The 20,502-nt window shown below is 33.9% G+C and overlaps 2 protein-coding genes across 3 annotated transcripts; one reads left to right on the top strand and one right to left on the bottom strand.

Moving 5' to 3' along the window:
- The first annotated feature begins 1,706 nt into the window (after positions 1-1,706).
- Positions 1,707-8,443, top strand: LOC120077828 (ankyrin repeat-containing protein At5g02620-like). The gene is made up of 4 exons (XM_039031890.2): positions 1,707-2,169; positions 2,293-3,058; positions 3,950-4,359; positions 6,994-8,443. Exons 2-4 carry the CDS (start codon positions 2,608-2,610, stop codon positions 7,855-7,857), a joined length of 1,725 nt encoding a protein of 574 aa, XP_038887818.1. The 5' UTR covers positions 1,707-2,169; positions 2,293-2,607; the 3' UTR covers positions 7,858-8,443.
- A 5,008-nt stretch (positions 8,444-13,451) lies between these two features.
- LOC120077742 (bZIP transcription factor 12-like) lies at positions 13,452-20,213 on the bottom strand. Of its 2 annotated transcripts, none has more exons than XR_005481833.2 (4): positions 19,142-20,165; positions 18,824-18,895; positions 16,523-16,623; positions 13,452-14,122 (listed from the first exon to the last, which is right to left on the bottom strand). XR_005481833.2 is itself a non-coding variant. In XM_039031724.2 (4 exons), exons 1-4 carry the CDS (start codon positions 19,772-19,774, stop codon positions 14,048-14,050), a joined length of 810 nt encoding a protein of 269 aa, XP_038887652.1. In that variant the 5' UTR covers positions 19,775-20,213; the 3' UTR covers positions 13,452-14,047. The 2 variants fall into 2 exon arrangements, 1 of the variants encoding a protein (XP_038887652.1); XM_039031724.2 differs by having other exon boundaries at positions 16,523-16,552; positions 19,142-20,213.
- Positions 20,214-20,502: the final 289 nt, after the last annotated feature.

Raw genomic sequence — 20,502 nt, forward strand, 5'->3', positions numbered from 1 at the left:
CGGTCCTGCGGGATTCCCCAATTAGGCGGGGAATGAATTCTCCGTCCTCGCCTCGTTCCTGCCGATTAGTTTCTACATATTTATTTAGTATAGTTATGTTGTTATTATTATTATATGAATATTACATTTAAATTTCAAATTTGATTAATCATTGCGAAAGATAATAAATATGTTTAAACTGAATATTTAAATTTAGATTATATATGTGAATAATTTGATTTATATTTATTTCTTTTTACTAAAAAATTTTAATTAGTTTTTTAGGCCAAATTTTGAATAATTTATCTCTAAATTCAAATTGTAAAAAAAATAATGGAGAAAAATTTCCGTGGGAAACTCAATCCCCGCAAATTCACTACAGGAATTCCGCTCGATCCCCATGAGGAATTTCACGAGAATAGGGAATGAAATGGGGAGCAGAGATGGGAAATGACATCCCCGGCTCCGACCCTTCCCGTGGACATCTCTTTTCTACAATCTTAAAAAATTAATCTAAGTTTTGAAAACTAAAAAGTAAAATTTATTTTTAAAAGTTTGAAATTTAGTTAAGAATTCAACCTTAGAGAAAGATAAATTTTAGTTTAAAAAAATGGTGAGAAAATATACCTAATTTTTAAAAATTAAAAATCAAAATAGTTGGTTGAATCAAAAGAGTAAAATAGTAAGATTGTTTGTATTTTAATAAACCCAATAAGTATTATTGTTGATAATATTGAAGTCAGACAAAGCTTTAATATATAATGGAGGCTTTGAAGCTTGAGTTCATTAATTGAAGTCCTATTTAATTTGTCTCAATCAATGGTGAAAAGTGATACAAGTTTGACCAAACTTGTCTAATTTGTATGTTTGGTCCTTTGTTTGTTGACCATTGAAATAGTTGGATTCATATCCAATCATCTCTCTTCCTTTTCTTTGTTTTTTTTTAGTAACTCACTTCTTGAAGAAAGTGAACTTTAACCACAAACAAAAATGTGCAACACTAACATCAAGACCGTATTTGAATTGATTTTTGAAGTGCTTGTAAATATATTTTTCACTTTAAAAATACTCTTCTAAAGTACTTAACAAACCAATAATCAAACAAGTCCTAAATCTTTACTAAAAAATTATGGTCATGTGTTATTGATTAGAACGAGAGAGTATTGTATTTATTTAACTTAATTATACTAGTATTGTAGGTGTACTCGTGCTCCTTGTCATATTTTACTATTCTATTAATAAGTCAATATTAAAAAGAGTAAATTATACCGATATGAGAATAGCTCAACTTATTAAAGGAAACATATGACCTTGACTAAGAGGTCAAATGTTCAAATACCCTCACATCAAATGTTGCATTGAACCGTATATATATACTCACACATAAACTTTAAATCTCTCCATTCATAGCTTCTATAATCATTTACCTAACTTTCTCGACTCTTACAAAAAAAAAAAAAAAGAAAAAAAAGAAAAAAAAATCAATACTGAATACAATTGAAAAACCAAACTCAAACAAAACAATTTGACATTTGATCAGAACATTGTACAATGATTTGAATACTTTAGTAACAATCTTAGAAGTCTATCTAGTATCTTTACGATGTTGTGTTAGTTGACTTATACTCACTTTAATAGTGTTTAATAGTAGTTAAAGAACCAACCCACATGCGAAAATAAAAGTAAAAAAATAGTAAGATTAATTAGTAAAACATGGTTATGAACATAATGATAGCTAAACACAAAGACAGAGAGAAAGACATGGATGGTAGAAAGAAACCCAAAATCCCATAAATTGAAATCCCTTGAGAAGGCGTGTTTGGCTGAAAAAGTTGAAAGCTACAGTAACAGAGTGATGCGTGCGATTCATGTGGAAATGGTGGTTTTGGTCTGTGGATGATGATGGTGCTTCTCACTCTGTATTTGGATATTCTTCATTTCTTATTACTGACAGTATCTATCATCTTTCTTCCCCTTTTTCGTCTCTCTTTTTACTCCTTCTTTGGATGTATTTGATTGGTTCCATAAATTAAACAAAAAACCAAGAACGAAACCCCTTCATCTTCCATTTCTCATCATCTGCTGCGACCTCAAAACGTGTTTCCTCTTCTTCTTTCTGTCTTATCTGATTTTTCTTCGTTTTTTCAATCTGGGTTTATGATTTTTGGCTGTTGGAAGCTCCAAGTCGAGGTATTGGGTGTTCGATTCTACTCTCTGATACTCTGATTGTGGGTTTTTTTATTTCTTGTTTTGAGCTGTTTTGCTTTCATGGGTTGCTGTAATTTTTGAAGTTGAAAATGGGTTTTATTGCAGGAAGGAGATTTTGAACTGGAATAATTTGAAATTTGGAATTCTGAAGCTTAACAAGGGTTGTTCAGGAAAGTACCAAATCGATTGATTTTGAAGTTTTTCTTCAATTAGTTACTAAATTAAGCGATCTGAGATTTTAACTTTTGAGAATCGATCGTTGATTGATCTCTAGTGTTGGGTTTTCTCCGCCCACCATGGGCAATTAGCGTTAGGTTTTGAGGCTGTGAAATCGAATAATCGGTTTCAACCGAAGAGAGAGCTGGTTTAGTTCAGATTTACTTGTAAACTGATTTGCTCGATGTTCTTCTGAATACGATCATGGAGAATAGTTTGAAAGAGATATCGTTAGAGAAGCAGCCAAGCTCTCGCGTGGTCATGGAGAAGCAGAAAAGCTTTAGAGGATTCATGGAGAAGCAGATGAGCTTTCGGATGGTGATGGAGAGGCAACTTAGTTTCATGGGCGGCGAGAGGAAGAAGACGAAGGAATCGCCTGGGAAACGTGGGGATTCACCACTTCACTTGGCAGCACGAGCTGGAAATATAGCAAGAGTCAAAGAGATCCTTCAGAATAGCAATGATAAAAATGAGTCAAATGCTTTATTGTCAAAGCAAAATCTCGAAGGTGAGACTCCTCTTTATGTAGCAGCTGAAAATGGGCATGACTTCGTCGTTGCAGAGATGTTGAAATATTTGGACCTTGAGACTGCATTTATGGCTGCCAGAAATGGATTTGATGCTTTCCACGTTGCAGCAAAGCATGGCCATCTCAGTAAGAACCTCTATTAGATTAAACTATTGCGAACAGATATCACATTCGATCATAATAACATGTCTTAATGTCAATGACCATAGGGATATGCCAATTGCTTGATAAATGTGTGTCTATGTTGCTGACCTTTTATCAACTGTCAAATAGTCTTTGGGTTTATGATTCATCAAATAGCCCTTTACTCCTTTTTTTTCCTTCTCAAATTGAAAAAGTATATTTATTCTTTTTGTTGATTATGTAAGCAGTGAGGTGTCTTTATTAGTCTTGCATCTCAATAATGGTTTACGAAGAGATCTAAGAAGTACAAACGCTTTAGTTTGGGTAACTTATTGTTTGTGTTTAAACATAATAGACTAGTGTTCGACTCGTCTCATGAACAGATGTCAAACCCTTGTTGGATACACAACTAGAGTTTTCAATCTTTTATTTATTTATTTATTTACTTTTAAAAAAAGAATTGTCATGCAAGAAATATAGGGCAAAAAGCATATCTGATAGAGTTTTTCACCTTAAGGTTTATCGTTGTTTTTGGGTCATCATAGAAAGCCCTTTCCTCTGTGTCAGAACTATATTCAGCTATTGGATTTTTGAAAATAATTACCTATACCTTTTATTTTCTGGTTTTTATTTTTTGACTGCATAAGATTTTTTTTTTATCAACGTTTTACTTCTAATAGTCTGCTGGCCCTTTTTCTTTCCTGTTTTACTTTTTTTACTTTTCACAAGGTTTTATCACCTTTTCAAATTTATCAACAAAAAAGAGCTGAAATAATACGAGGAGAATCAGCAGATATCTTCTTCCTCAGGATATTACACTGTGATATCAACCTTTTGTTGTTTTCTTTATAGTTATCTCTTCTTGATGTCCTTCTGATTGAACAAATATTTCAGAGGTGTTGCAGGAACTTCTTGATGTATTCCCCAACTTGGCCATGACCACAGACTCGGTCAACTCAACTGCTTTGCACACAGCTGCTATGCAGGGGCACATCGATGTGGTAAATCTCCTACTTGAAACAGACTCAGAACTAACTAAGATAGCTCGAAACAATGGTAAGACTGTCCTTCATTCAGCTGCCAGAATGGGTCATGTTGAAGTAGTAAAATTATTAGTAAGCAAGGACCCAACCCTCGGTTTCCGAACGGACAAGAAGGGCCAAACCCCACTGCACATGGCTGTAAAAGGGCAGAACGATAGGATTGTGATGGAGTTACTAAGACCTGATCCTTCAGTTTTGACTTTGGAAGATAACAAGGGTTATACAGCATTACACATTGCAGTTTTGAAGAGACGTACTGAGGTAAACAATCTATTTTGTTTATTTCATGGACTGCAAAATTGTTCAACTGATGCAAGTTTCTTTATTTGTTTGATATCGCATGGATACTTACGAAGGACCATGATTTAATGAGTCATTTTTTTCTCTGATTGTTTTCCATGACTTGTCAAAATGATACTAGCCTACCTTCTATTGTCAACATAATCGGGTTCCCTGAGATTATGTTTAGCGATGGGTAATAATTGTGTTCAGTGTCTTGTAAATGTTTTTTAATCTTGAAAATCCCATTACTTGGGTGGATGCAGGTTGAATCTTGATTAACTTCAAATGTACTTTGGTATATGGTGTAGCCCATGGGTATAATTTTGTTATCATTTGGACCCCGTTGGGTAATCATTTTGGTTTTGCTTTTTGAAAATTAAGCTTATAAGCACCACTTTCATCTATCAGTTTCTATGGTTTGTTGTCTATATTGTAGGAGCATTTTCAAAATCAAAGCCAAAATTTTAAAACTAAAAAAAAGTAGTTTTCAAACACTTTCCTTTTGTTTTTAGAAATTTATTTTTCTATTTTTAAAAATCTATATATATATATATATATATATATATATTTTTTTTTTTTTGGGGGGGGGGGGGGGGGGGCGGGTGCTGGGATCTTAGGTGCGCTTGCTCATTACAAGAATCCATAGGAAGCACCAACACCTAAAGATTTGAGTGTGCAAAACTTTAAACCCTCCTATTCCTTTCTAACTAAATGAACCAACCCACATGCATAATGACACCGAGGGGCCTTGTAAAAGAGCCACCCACATTGAAGTCAGAAAAGGACAAAGCCACAACAGATGATTCATATCCTCCAAAACGTTTTGCACAACACTTCCCAGTTTGGACTCAACCTGATAGTTAAAAACCTTTGATGACATCAACAGTGTTGATCAGGGGTGGATTTAGTTAAGGCCTAGGGCGGCTCGAGCCCCCTCAACTTTATGCTCTCTATATAATATTAAAATTATTAGTTAGCCTAGTGGTAAATTTATCTTCTAGCCCTCTCTAGACTCATGTTCAAATCTCACTCCTTTACATTTTTTATCTTTTATTTTTTACTTTTTAATATAAAGCCTCCCGTCGACAAAATTTCTGGATCCGCAGTGTTGATTCTCCCACGAACTACCAGCCAAGGAAAAAACAACCGAATTGTCTTTCAGACCTCCAACTTCAAATGATAGGTTATAGGAGAAGGAAATGCACAAAGATTGTCATTAGAAAGCACATCATCAAAACCTAAAATCAAAGTAGCCCAACAGAAAAGATAAGAATATCAATAGAGAAATAATGCCTGGTAGAGAATAAAGATGAGTAACAGAACTGGATAGAGGAGCATTGTTATCCCATGATCCTTCTAGAATCAACATCATGAGTTCCATCCCACCTGCAAACTAAAGAGAGATGCAAAACCCAATTAGTCAAAGAGATGTTCTTTCTTAGCAAGTTCCAAATATCCAGATGGCCCTTGTTCATTTTCTTTTCACCATTGACCACATGAGGCCAACCTTTTTCAGACACTCCCTAAAAAAATTGTTTATCAGTTTCCAATCCTTCTAGAACAAAGGGGTCATAAACGTTGACATGAAATAGTGAGAATTCCACTCAAAGCTAAAGAAGAGTTAACCTACCTTTTGTAGAAAAGAAGGCATTATTTTTTGGAAAAAAGATGCTTCCTACAACTTTTTTGGCATTAGTTCAAACATAGGCTCCCGGGATTTTAACCAAGTGCAACCCATATACACTGGGAGCTTGTCAATTGCACATTAAATCTTATTTGCTGGGCTGTCAACCTTATCTTATCAGCTTCAACTTTGACACTGACTTAGGAACATTTGTATCTAAAACTACTATAATACGTGAGGGCCCTCCCAAAGTTGTCAAGGACTACATTAAGGCACCTATATGACTCAATTTTCCGTCAAGGATTGAAGATTGTATTATCAATAAATTGCAAGTTGCACTTTGTACCTGATCTGATTGATCCTAAATACTCAGGCGTGGCCCATTCTCTTTCTTTAAAAGCATTCTTTTGGGAGCATCCACAATCAAGGTGAAAAGAAATAACTTCCTTTTGCTAACATGATTGATAAATCCTCAACAGTCATTTTAGCACATGAGAACTTGTTCGTGGATGTCTCCCTGCTGCAAGAGGTCCCGAGACTAACGGGCTGAAATTCTTCACTTTAATTGCTTTACCTCAGAAGACTATAAAAGTCTTATTAGATGATGACTGAAAAACCTCCCCCAAAAAATTTTGAATGACTCTGAATCCTCTCCCAATTACTCTGATAAAAGGCAAATCCAAGATCATCAGGACCAGGACTTTAGACAACCCTTCTAATTTGGTCTACTGAATAAGCTACTCCTTATATCTCTCAATTGACTGTGATGAAAGATTATCTTAGAAAAGACTTGGCTAGAACATGCGAAGAAGAGAAATAACTTGTGAGTTGTTTTTTCTTTTTTAACTCCTCTTAAGCATTCTCTATTTTCTATCAAGTTTAATGCTGATATGCATTTTGTATGTCTAAATTGAAGAAAAAGTTCACTTTCAATTTTTAATTCCCATACTGGATGTTGGACTTATTTTTAGATCTTTATATCATTGCAGAATGTCCGTTGCCTAATATCTGTAAATGGTATCAACATCAATGCCATCAACAAGAATGGAGAGACCCCACTTGACATTGCGGAAAAATTTGGATCTTCAGAACTTGTAAACATCTTGAAGGAAGCTGGGGCAGTCAATTCCAAAGACCAGGGTAAACCCCCAAGTGCAGCCAAGCAACTTAAGCAGACGGTTAGTGACATAAAGCATGATGTTGAATCCCAACTACAGCAGACCCGCCAAACTGGTTTTAGGGTTCAGAGAATCGCGAAAAGGTTAAAGAAACTTCACATTAGTGGTCTCAACAACGCCATAAACTCTGCAACTGTTGTGGCTGTTCTCATTGCTACTGTTGCTTTTGCGGCCATATTCACAGTACCCGGTCAGTTTGTTGAGCAGAAAACGGGTGATGCTACTCTGGGACAGGCACATATCGCTACAAATGCAGCTTTCATCATTTTCATGGTCACTGACAGTATGGCGTTGTTCATTTCCCTGGCAGTTGTGGTTGTCCAAACTTCTGTGGTTGTGATCGAACAGAAGGCAAAGAGACAGCTGGTTTTTGTGATTAACAAGCTCATGTGGTTGGCTTGCCTCTTCATTTCAGTAGCCTTCATTTCAATCACATATGTGGTTGTTGGCTCAAAGCACAAGTGGCTTGCCATCTGTGCAACTGTGATCGGTAGCACAATAATGCTTACAACAATTGGCTCCATGTGCTATTGTGTCATTCAACACAGGATGGAGGAGTCGAAAATGAGAAGTATTAAGCGAGGCGAGAGCAGATCACGTTCTTATTCCATGTCTGTCGTAGCATCAGAATCGGAGTTGTTGAATAACGAATACAAAAGGATGTATGCACTTTAAGTTTAAGGTGATTGATATAGAGATAGAAGAAAAAAGCACGTAACTATTACCAGGTGATGGTTTATCTTAGGTCGTAGTAACCGGTTTCTGCCACTCATCAACTCAGTGATATGGTGCCCGTCGTCAACAGCTATGAAGCCATAGACATGCAACTGGGAACATGGATTACTCGATGGTAAGAAACACCGGTAAGGTTGGTCCATGTCGGTCTGTTATCTTTTTGCATGACGCTAAAAAAAGCATAGCTATGAGGATAATAAATGCTAGAAGTTCAATGCCAGATGATATCCAGATATTAGAGTATGGTAACAAATCAGTTATGTATATGTATATGCATATCTACCATTGCCACACGACGATGGCACCATCAACACTGGGTTTATAGAGGTATTGGGTGCTGTCAGTGATCGATACCGTCACGTACTGGGTTTGTAGATATTCCATTGAATCTTCATACCATCACATACTGGGTTTATAGATGCTGCCTATATATTATTGATAGCCTCTGCTATCAATTTTCCTGTATATCTCATCATATGGGAATTTGATTGCCTGAATATTACTTTTCACTTGGTGTTTTTGATCAGTTTCTCAATAAGGCTTTCATCTCAGTCTCACTTAAAATAGTTTCAATCAGGCTGGTGATGGTGATGGATGGTGGAAAGAGAAATTTTCATTTATCCTGTTAATCACAATTTTGTTTGGGTTTAAATTCTTCAAGCATTTAGAATAACCGAAAGAGAGTATTTTGTCTTCATGTTTTTTGTAATCTTTCTTGCACCAACTTATGTAATATCACATCCTATGAACGACCATCTTTTCACACTTTTTTTTTTAAAAATAAAAAAACACTTTTTATCCTTTGAAAAAAAAGTTCAAAATATTATAAATATGTTAAATTATGTGTAATTTAGATGTCCATTATTAGTGCCCATTGGTCATTTGTCACTTATCTATTACTCCATTTGTTGCTCATGTGACTCAAGATTACACATTATTAGTATTCATATAGTCCATCTTCTAATAGTAATTGGTGGGTTTTGAAAGAAACACATATTGATGATTGGTCCAAAAAGATAGGAGAAAGTAGAGAAAATCATTTTTTGTTATTTTGTTTATTTTATATATTTGTATGTTATATTATATTTATTTTATTATATATTATTATAATATTATATTTACTCCATATTCGTGTTCTTGTTGTGCGTTGTTGTGTGTCTCAAATTCACAACACGTTATCAGTACGAGCTCCCATCGTTTTCCTCGTTAAAGGTAGATCTTAAAAGTATGTCGGTTTTTCCCATCTCGTTATAATTAATAAAACAGTTTTCAAAGGTAGGTTCTAAAGATAGGTTCAATCGTTTTAAAAAATTAGTACCTAAATTAAAACTAAAAAATGTATTATTTTTAAAAATAAAGCAGTTTTAATTCAAATTTCAATTTATGAAAACACGATCTTGTATAAATATATTAAAAAAATGATAATAGTTTGCAAACAAAATCTACCGTAATTTGATATAGTAAGATGATATTATTTAATTTATTTTTTAGATTACATTTTTTGTAGCAAACTAATTCAATAATCACATATAAGAGGAAAAAAAAAATCACACAAATTTGTCAAGAAAATGGCAAAAAATGACACAAAACAACAAAAAGGCTAACCCATTATCATTCATGTACATATGGCCGAAAAGAAAATTGATAAAAGCCAAAAGAAAAAATGCTACTTTTTGAATTATGGATATCGATATCATTATTGATATAGATTATTGACGTGGATATGAATATAAATCTAGATATCATGAGGATAAGAGGAAGAAATGCTAACTTTTTAGTTATGGATATGAAAATCGATATGAATATAGATTATTGATATAGATTATCAATGTTGATTGTTAGTATAGATTACCGATGCTGATTATTGATATAGATTACCAATAATAATTACAGATACTTAGAGGAGGAGGGGGATGAGATTATGGATTGGGATTGTGGATTTAGGAATAGTGCCCACACTTTGGTTCTAATTATAAAGTTTGATATATACCAACAATCGTAATAAATTTTCTTATTCCCATTGAATGATTACGACTACTAGTACATAAACCTAGCCTAATATGGATAGATACTCTCACACTATATATATACACATACACACTCTTGTTTTCTCTCTATTTGTCTAATTCTTTTACCAATTTTCTCAACAATCATACAATGCTCAAAATTTCAAGTCATAGTGTAAAATCCAATAAAATCTTATAGAATCTCAAAATCAAAATCTTCTCTCAAAAGCCAACAAAACAATATATTGCCAAGTACGAAAAGGGGTTATAAAATGAATATCACTCCGACCATGGTGAACATTCTTAACTGATCACAACAAATAGACTAATTTGTACCGCAAAAAAGGATCAATAAAATCTTCATTGCAACAAATGTAGATACTCTTTGTTCTCAAAATTATGACTCAAATTCTCAACCAGTCTCTTTTTGTGTATTAAACTCAAACGATGTATTAAAACGCACTCAATTACTACCGTAAAACTTTCTTATATCAGTTAAGTCCTAAAGTTGTGGCGGTTTCATTATTTTCTTTTCTTCTTGCTAGTCTAATATACCTTGATTGAAGAGACGTAAGAGATTATTGAAGAGAGAGAAAGAACATGTAAAATAGGAAAATATTAGGTGGAGTAGAGAAAGAGAGAAAATGGAAGAGGGATGTGTTGGGGTGCATATAACCCATCTCTATGTTTGCTTCTCCGGCCACCGTATTGCAACCCACAACACCATTGCCGTTACCTCCGTTGTCGCCACCAATTGAATCCCATCTTCGTCGCCTAAATTTGTGGTTGTAGTTAAGGTTAGTTTTTGGTGTCTTTGTGGATTTTTCTTGAATGAATCTCGAATACTTGTTGAGTTTTGGCCTAAAAATATGTTTACCCATAACATTTGGGGTCTTAGCTAGATTTGAGATTTGGAGGATGTTAGCTTCCTATTCAACATTTTCGATGGTATTTTAGTAAGATTTTGATAAGTATTATGATTTTGGAACCATTTGGATTCAATATTTGATTACTAAGTATTTTAAGTAGTTGTCCTTTTCTTTACACTCTTTTTAAGTAAGGACAAGACTGTTCTAGGTGTTTGACGAGGTGATCTATTAACAAATGTATTGGACCTAGTATTGTCACTTCTGTGCATATTCACGTCTTCGAGTTTTTCAGTGTTTTAATGTAAATCTCTGAGTTGGTAGTTTTGGCTTAGGTTGATTTTCTTTCTATTAACAATTTTTAGGAATCTCGAACCAAAAACTATTTCTCCTTGTATTTAAATTATTTTATTGATATTTTTAAACTTTATTATTAATTTCTTTATTTGAGAAGTTTTATCTTAAGTTAAATGACCAAATGGTTTTGGTTTTGAAATCGCAAGTATGTAGTTATAATGATGCTAGTTAGAGGCTTCAAAAAGTTGGGTAGTTAGAGTCGTTCACTTATATATTAACGATAAGGAATTTTTTTTAAACTTCTTTTTAAGATGGGTAATAATGCAACTTTTGAAAGTTCATGTGTACTTTTTAAACTGGATACTAACGATATCTGCCTGTATACTAATGATAATTATATTGTTTTGACACTTTTTGAAAAATTTAAATGTATTATTAAAACTTTTGGTAGTTCAAAGGTATTTTTGAAATAAAGTACTAACGGTTAAAAGAATTTTTTTAAAAGTGTAAGAATACTTCTGAAATTTTTAAAAAGATATTTTTGAAGCAAAGTGCAAAATTCATGCTTCATGGGTGCTTTCTATAATAGTAAAAAAAGTCTCTATTAGCATTTTCTTTGTAAAAATTTTGAAAATATATTTCTGTAGTATCTTTTCTTTCATGAAAATTGTTAATATTATTTAATCAATTATGATAAACTTAATTTTAAGATTTGTTAAAAGTATTGGAACTAATTTTGACTAGAGAAATATTTAGACTAAAATGAAAATAAATTATACATGGACGAAAATAATGTTTTAGTTGAGGTGATGTTATAAGATACTTTTAAAATAAATTGTTTTTAAAATAAATTGTTTGAAAATAAACTCAAACTACTATGGTATGGTCTTTAAAAAAAGTTTGATTATTGCATAGTTTTTATTTATTTCATTATTTTTTTTTAATTTAGTAAATGTGACAGAATAAGAATATTTAACTCTGAAAAAGATATCTAATGACTTAATATGCTCATGTTGACAATTAAGACTGCACCATTAATGATAAGAAAGTTTTACTTTTAATGATTTAAAAATGATGGGAAATCAAAATTTTTGGAATTACTATAAATTAAATTTTAAAGAATGATAAGATTTATGAATATTAAATTGAAAGCGTCTTTTAAACTACTAGATTTATATGTTCATGATGATTACCTATATTCTTGGATGTATTTCCATATTATACTAGCTTAGCTAAGTTATAGGAGATGTAAGGGAATGTCGGGTCCATTGGATGTTAGATGCAAATTCTAAATTCTATCCAAGTCATAGATATGAAATATTACAAATGATAGAGATTGCTCTACATGCGTGTAAGATTATATTGCTTAGATATATGTCTTGAGACTACTCGATATGTAGTATGACCAGATTTGCTTTATTATGTCTTTTAAAATTACTTGATACATACAATAACCAGAGATTGCTTTGTTGTGCCTATTGAAACCACATATGTAATATGAGTATATGGCCAAGACTCGAATACAAATTTGGCAAGGAATTTTACTAGCCTATGATTACATGTTTCATTTTAAGAATTATTTTACAGATCTCTTGATCGTTTAAATCATCCTGGATGATTTATATTGTGTTACAAAACTTGAGTTTTTATTAGACTGAAAAGAATTCTCCTCAAAATTACTTTTTCTTTTGAATTAAGTTTACCACTTATTAGATTTTCTCTTAACTCATTATTTCATCTTTATTTTTCCACTAAGTTGTTCGTGAGGTTCAACTGATAGTAGTTGATCAAAAACTTCTACTAGTCTCACATGTTTTTCACGTATTATAGCTAGACATCTATCGTCACTATATAATAATAAGGTAATTTGGATTTGTAGTAATCATAGTTCTCATACAAATAAATATTTGTAAATCCAACCATGATTTTACATATTATACTACTTTTTATTTTTTAATATTTAGCATAAATTATGTCATCAAAATGAGTGAAATACGACTAATCAAGATATTACTACTTTCATAAAAGTTATCGTACGGATAAAGGATGAACCTCTAATCTCAAAAAATAAAAACATATCAATTAGCATTGAACTAAGCCGACTTTAGAGACCTTAAAATTGATTGTCATTAGTATTTATAAAGGTTATCCCTAAGTGACATTTTTTTTTTGTAAACTTATATCCAAACATTGCTATTTGATTTTCAAAAACTGAATCCACCAAACACTACCCAACTTGAATTATTATCATAAAACACTTCCCCTTTCATCCGTTTAAAAGAAAAAATCCACTCAATTGAAGAAACATTGAAAATATGAAAATTAGAGAAAATACTTGAAGAACTAAATAAATTTAACCAAAAAGTAAAAATAAAATTTGATCCTCATTATTTATAAGGAAAGGAATTTGTAAGGCATTCACAAATAGAGCAAATATGGAAAGCTCTTGGATGCAGTAACATACATAAAAACAAATTATATTAGTAAAAGAAATTCAGATTAATCACCACCACCCCAACCCCTCTTGTCACCAGAAAGGAAAACCAAAGCCATATATTATGAGATAACTTCTTCTATCTATACTTATCCTTTTTTTTCCTTTTCTTCAACACACGATGATAAAACCAGACGCAACACGAACAGTTAGTAGAGCCACAAGTGGAGTGCAATGCAGTGACGCTCAAATCTTCAGCATCATCGACCACCTATTTTCGACATCAGGTTCAAAAGTTTCAGTAACTGTAAATGACGAGTTCATACTTGGCACGTTGTCAACTACTTTCTGTATTTACTTGGTGGGCAGTTTTTGTGTCTTTATTCCCCAAATATCTCTCTATGACATGACTAACTTGGTTATATACCTTTATTAGCAGGCAGGCAACCCAGTTTTATATTATTAACAACTGTAAGTAAAAACGCTCATCCCTTACCCCCCCTCCAGAGAATAATACACTACCACCACTATAAAGAATTCACTCTTCTAAGAATGCGCTGTGGTCGTCGCTTCTCGATGATTGGAATGAGTTTCTTCTTGAGCTTCAATAAAAATAGATCAGTTCGTCAGTAAGACTAGCCGTAAAGAGAATCAAATCAATCCAGGAGCAAAGAGTAATAGGTAGAGTGGCTTGCCATATATTGCATTTGGATGAAAGCAAACAAAACAACCATAGGATGCTAGTGGAGTTTTGATCAAGCAAATTCTACCTAAGTGCATCTTATGCTGAGGAAACGTTAACAGTCAATTCAAATCTCAATTACCACGAAGCTCAAGAACTTGTGGGAAAAACAAAAGGCCATCGAAGAAATCAAGCAATAAGCTTGGAATTCTTGATTATTCTATTCTTGTGAAAAGACTGCAGCCAATACATGTAAGTGAATGTAATTTCAGGCAGGTCCTATTTGGATTATAACTTGTATGCTGCATTTGGGTCAATCCGGGGCTCAATGAACAAATTTCAGAATGGTTAAAGAAAAATAAACCAGGCATGAAGTTTTTCATTCCTCATTTTGAAGAAAAGATCGATAATAAATTAAGAAAATCAGTAACTTCAATGAAAACTGTGATGTACGAAATAGTCATGTCTTTTGTGATAAAAAAATATAGTATCAACAATAAATGACATGTATAAAAAAGAAAACTCAGCATACAAAAAAGTCTTATCATGTTACAAATTTAAACTGACAAGTATGATGTAAACACATGACAAATTTTTATGTACCAACTACCAAGTGAAATTCTGTTTGAAGAGAAGAAAGAATTCGAGAGGGTTGGTAACTAATAGGCAGTTTAGGATATCTAAAGAATCTTAGAGCACCTAATAGCTGATAGGGACAAAGAGTTATTCAAGTCAAGATGATGAATAAATATCAAACTATTTTGCAGTTTGATTTTCCAATGAGAATTCTTCTTCTGGGATCACATGCTAATGAATCCATTACTCCGGGTTTTACTGATTAATATATTATTCTGGGTTTTATAAAAACAGTATACATAGAAAAAGAAACTAATGCAAATATCACCAAAGCACCTGTATGAGCATTAAATTGTTTTTTCAGACTTCTTAACAAGAAATTTCTTAGTGGTTGTTTCCATATAAATTAGTTTAAAGCTCTAGAATTTGGTTCTATTTCATAAAGAATGCAATTAGAGGACAATGCTCGAAGAAAGAGAGTTGTCTTTTCATATGGTTGTCACAAGACTAAATAACCCAGCATAACTAAAATAAAAAAATCCTAGTACATAGAAACCGTTTCTTATACTAGAGTAGTTCAAAGATGAGCTGGACATTAATAACTTATTGCAATCCACAAAACGATTATAGCTACTTTTTGAAAAATGTCTCTTTCATTCCCAATTTTCTCAACATCCCGTTGACAACAGGGTTTCAAATGAAGAATTTACAGAACATATAAATTAAGAAGACAAGTTGCTTTAACATTTTTCTTTTCTTTTTTTCTTTTTTCCATTAATAATAGACAAGGCAAAAAAGAAAAGAGAATAGAAGCCTACAAAGAGTAGACTTCGAAAAAGAGAAAGCAATGAGGATAAACAAGAACAAGACTTGGACACAACATAAAAAGGGATAAAAACCCATGAAGCTACATGAATGCTCAATCTTATTTTCTTAAATATCAAGTTTTATCTTCGTGCTTGTGCTTATTTATTCTCCAACAATCATATTGCTTGTTGAGATAAGATTAAATATTCATGTGATTACTTAAAGAAGTTTGAAATTTATTGATACAAAATATGATCACATTTCTAGATTAGTTTTCGTCTTGATTAAGATTTCTTTGGCAGGAAAAAGGAGAAAAAAGCTCGATATACTTATCCATCATATTTAATTTCTTAGATGCATTTATTTAATAACCATCAATAGTCTAAGCTGTCTTGTACATGCCTTGATTATTGCCATTGAACAAACAGTTCAATCCTACAAATTCTAAACCAAAAACTGGGACCTGAATCATTGTATATGATAGTACTGCTACCAAACATCTGAGTTATAAACGCAATTAAACTAGCATGAGACTAGTTCATAGATACCATATAAACATGGTTATGTATCATGTGATTTGGCATTTAAGTACTGTTTAAGATAAGCTTTTGGTTCAACTCTTGAATGTGAAGTGTTAATATGTCGAGAACTCATCATATATACTATACACTTCCCAAGAAGTCCACCTCAAAAAAAAAAAAAAAAAAAAAAAAAAAAAAAAAAAAAAAAAAAAAAAAAAAAAAAAAAAGAAACATGAAGGAATAAATAAATAAAAAATAATACAGCTCCTGAATTAAGAACATAGACAAGAATATTAAAAGGGTATAAATCTACAAATATTAAATCCCAAATAATGCTCTCCTTTAACACTCTCAATCATGCATCATCAACTACTGGACAGAAAAAAGAAAACAAATGTCAAACAATAAATACATACCTGCTTAGACCGTTCCTTGATGTGCTCAGCCTGCATTTTAGAATTTGATTCCTCAGAACTTCTGAATGGATGATGATTTAGACTCGACACATACAGAAATCCTAAGATGAATCCAGCATGCAGCGGACCAAAGTCATCAAACAAGTCAAGAACAATCTAGTAAAATGAGCAGAACTCATTGGCATATCGTGACCTAGTTCCAAAAGTTATGGCCATGGAATGACATTTTTTATGGATTAATAGTGCAAATAATGTAACTAGCTACAGAGAAATATATATTGAAGTTGGGGTTAGCAGAATAAAGGAAAACAATAATTTGTGAATTGTGATTAACTTTACTGAATTAACAGCTGACCATAATGTCCCAAAATTACTGTTACAGATCACATTTACTGGGGACTTCCGCATATTTCTTTTGAGTAGAAGAATGTCTGTGTTTGTTCTCACGGAGAATGAATAGACACAAAAGTTCAGGAGAGTTAGAGCCTTTGGTATGCTTCTGGAACTTGGATGGAAATAGAACCAATTTTCAGCCATGGCTTTCTCTTCCTCTTGAAAAAGAAAATAAGGGCATTGCTGGACTCCAAAGAGCCAGCAACTCCAACGATGAAACTGGTGATACCATCAACATCCCTGAAGATATATTTGTCACACGTGGGCTTGATTGCTAGTCGTGCACAACGTAAACTTGGAGATGGTCGTTCTACTTTATTCTGGAAGGATTCTTGGTAAAGTAGTGGTGTTTTTGAGATTGTGTGCCCCTGCTTGTTTAGTCTTATTTCTAATTCAACTGTTACGGTGGCAGATGGGTGGGTTGTGGCAACTGAAGAATGGGACTTGAGCCTTCGTCAAAATCTTATTGGAATGCAAACAACTGAATGGGCCAATCAATCACACCTTTTGTCTACTTTTAGATTTCACAGCTCTCCACATGGATTTGGCCTCTTGAATCTTGTCTACTTTTAGACTTCACAGTTCTCCTGACACATGGACTTGGTCTTTTGAATGTTCTATGATCTCTTATGGAGAATTAAGTGGGTACTGTCAATCCCCTATTACAACACGGCCTTTATACTGTGATCTGGAAGGGCACTTATCCTAAGAAAATTAAAAAATAAAAAAAAAATTGGGAGCTTAGGGCTATTAATTTGGTTGACCATTTACAAAGTCGCATGCCTTATATTGCTTTATCTCCTTCTAAGTTCAGTATCTAATGCAGAGACTCCATGCCATCTCTCTATGCACTATCCTTTTGCTTCTCGATTTTAGGCCATTATTTTGGAGGCTCTTGGATGTCTTTACCTTTTCCGAACAGCATTTTGCACCTCCTGGCAAGTATTTGGTTGGCCATCCTTTTCATGGTATTACAAAGGATCTTTGACTTGTTTCCAGTCGTGCTTTCCTCTGGATTCTTTGGAGTGCTAGGAATATTCAGTCTCTTCTGAGAGGTTTCCTACTCCTTTGATCATTTTCTAGACCTTGTACTCTCATCTGGTTTTTTCTTTTGGTACAAGAACAAGCAACTATTATAGCTTTTCTTATTTAATCTCCAATTGGAGAGTTTTTCTTTTGTAATCCACCTGCAGGTATTTGGAATTTTTACTCCTTTATTTCACTCTTCAATGACACGGTTTCTTTATCCCCCCCCAAAAAAAAAAAAAAAAACTCAGTCACAGTAGGGCTGGAGGCTATGATTGATGTTCAAGTCCAGCTCATGCTACTTACATGCAACTTTCTTATATCCACAATACATGGAGAAATTTTCTTATATTTACCATGTTTTAGCCAATTCAGGCATCTGAATTAACTTACAGAACCCTGAAGAAATGACTGGGTAAGCCTCTAGTTGCCCCCCCTGATAATGATTAAAACGGGTAATAACCCCTTTTAAGAGGAAACCCTGGATACTCTCCCTCCGACTGCTTATGTTCTGAGACTTCCAAAACCTTTCAGGAAAAGGATGGTCAAGATCAAGATCCTCTCCACCTTTAGAGTCAACAGGGTCAGTGTGGTTTTTCCTTCAGCATCAGTTTCAGAAAGAAAATACAATAGAACCAACTGAATATTACTGATTTAAGAAAAGAAAAATCGCAAGTATCACTTGAGAGTCATCTCCTTGTGTGGCACAAACGGGCATTAGAGCACACAGTCCAACTGGTTAACCAATCGATAGGTATTATGGTGGCAGAGCATGAAAGGAAGGGGTGACAAATGTAGTGATAGTATAGTTGATTAAATGTGGAAAACAACTACCAAATATCCACTGAAAGAAAGAATAACACAAATTTCATTCAGAGGTACCTCTTCTCTCAATAGCCTTGCATTTTCCTGCTCCAGTTGGGTCACGAGAGACTCTAGCTCTAGCGTATATGCCTAAAACATAAACGCATTAAATTAAATCTCGTCGGAATGTTCAAATAAAAAATAGAAAATCCATCTCACTTTCCAAGACAACCAAAATAACGACACTCTTTTGCAGAATGAGTGATGCATTGAAACAAATAAAAGAGGATTTTGAAGCAGCTCGGATTGCGAAACCCAGTTACTCTATTCCTCTCAGAAAGACGGGAAAACAATAAGATTAAAGGAGGATTTTCGATATAAGATGAAATCAGTAACCTGCTTGCGTTCCCGAGAACGAGCAGCGGATTCCCTATTCTTGATCATCCGTCTCTGTTTTTGCTGAGTGGCTTTGTCAACCGGCTCCTCAATAGCCCTTCTTTTTCCTCTTCCAACTCCAACGATTCTCCCATCGATTCCACTCGCATATCCTCCCACGATGGGACCTTCCAACTGCTGCGACGGAATCTGAATCTGATTATTAAGCGTGGAGTCCACACCATAACCCCCAGGTTCAGAGATGACAGGAACCCTCACGTCCTCATCACAAACAGCCCCAGCCTTAGACAGAAAATCTTCAAGAGTTATTTCCTGATCCGTAGTAGGCTCCCGCCTCTGATCACCCCCAGCAACGATCTCCTTCCAAACCTCCTCCACAGTCCTGGTGCTCAATTCCTTAGGTAGCGGAAAGTTCTCTTGAGGCGAGATCGACGACCCAATAATGGGGTTTTCATCCTGCACTTGATTGTGAGTTTGAGCATCGGAATAGATGTTCTTAAGCAGGTCATCCATGCTCATGGAAGCCAAATTCCTGGAGGGATCAGTATGGTGTAGATCAGCGATAATTGTGGAGATAGAACAAACAGAGGACTCACGCGGGAGATCCGGATTGGTCTTGGACGTGGATGCCATCTCCACATTGGAGGAAGCCGTGCCGAAATTCTAGGGTTTCCCCTTGTTCTTGATCAACCCAGTAAGTCAAATTGAGGAAATTGGAGGTGAAAATTGTGGAAGGTTGTTGAAGGAGGAGGAAGAAGAAAGAGGTATGAATCTCTGCAGCTAACAAAGGCTTTTGAAGGCTAAAGTGATCGAAATGGTAATTTGGAATTGTGAATTTTGAAAAGGAGTGTTGAAATTGAAGGGAAACAGAGGAAAATTGGTTGTGGGTTTGAAAAAAGTGAGCAAGGAGAGATGAAGATGAGAGACTAAAGAGTAAAGACTATACAATTAATACATACACACATAATTATATATCAACCGCTTGCAACTGGTTGCAGATCTTTTCCTCCACTTCTATGAATCCACTTTTCATTTTTACTACTATATTATATTCAATTTCCATCTCCTTTGTGGGCCTGTCTTGAATCTTTAATTTGGAAATATTTAGCGTGAGTATATTAGTTGAGTTGGGTTGAAGGTATTTTTTTTTGGGCAAATTCGAAAATTCGGATTGGTTGGATTGACGACCAAATGATCCAAATAAAGTTTCCAACCCAACCCTTAAAATTTGGGTTGGTTTGGGTTGTCGGGTTATAATTTTTTTTTTATTTTAAATGAAAAATATGTAAATTTACTATACAACATATGACTATTAATTAAAATCTCATAAAATTCAAATGCTAAATACAGAATATCTATGA

Source organism: Benincasa hispida, chromosome 5, assembly GCF_027475165.1.
Source record: "Benincasa hispida cultivar pf3 chromosome 5, pf3_genome.v1.1, whole genome shotgun sequence".
Classification (NCBI taxonomy): Eukaryota; Viridiplantae; Streptophyta; class Magnoliopsida; order Cucurbitales; family Cucurbitaceae; genus Benincasa; species Benincasa hispida.

What these genes read in the sequence shown, in the direction of transcription:
- LOC120077828 (XM_039031890.2), top strand. Translation starts at nt 2,608, where the DNA reads ATGGAGAATAGTTTGAAAGAGATATCGTTAGAGAAGCAGCCAAGCTCT. An exon ending in AGCAAAGCATGGCCATCTCA is followed by an intron (nt 3,059 to 3,949) that starts GTAAGAACCTCT and finishes CAAATATTTCAG; the next exon opens with AGGTGTTGCAGGAACTTCTT. An exon ending in TTTTGAAGAGACGTACTGAG is followed by an intron (nt 4,360 to 6,993) that starts GTAAACAATCTA and finishes ATATCATTGCAG; the next exon opens with AATGTCCGTTGCCTAATATC.
- LOC120077742 (XM_039031724.2), bottom strand. Translation starts at nt 19,774, where the DNA reads ATGGCATCCACGTCCAAGACCAATCCGGATCTCCCGCGTGAGTCCTCT. An exon ending in CAAGGCTATTGAGAGAAGAG is followed by an intron (nt 16,553 to 18,823) that starts GTACCTCTGAAT and finishes TCTAAAATGCAG; the next exon opens with GCTGAGCACATCAAGGAACG. An exon ending in TCAAGGAACGGTCTAAGCAG is followed by an intron (nt 14,123 to 16,522) that starts GTATGTATTTAT and finishes TTTTTATTGAAG; the next exon opens with CTCAAGAAGAAACTCATTCC.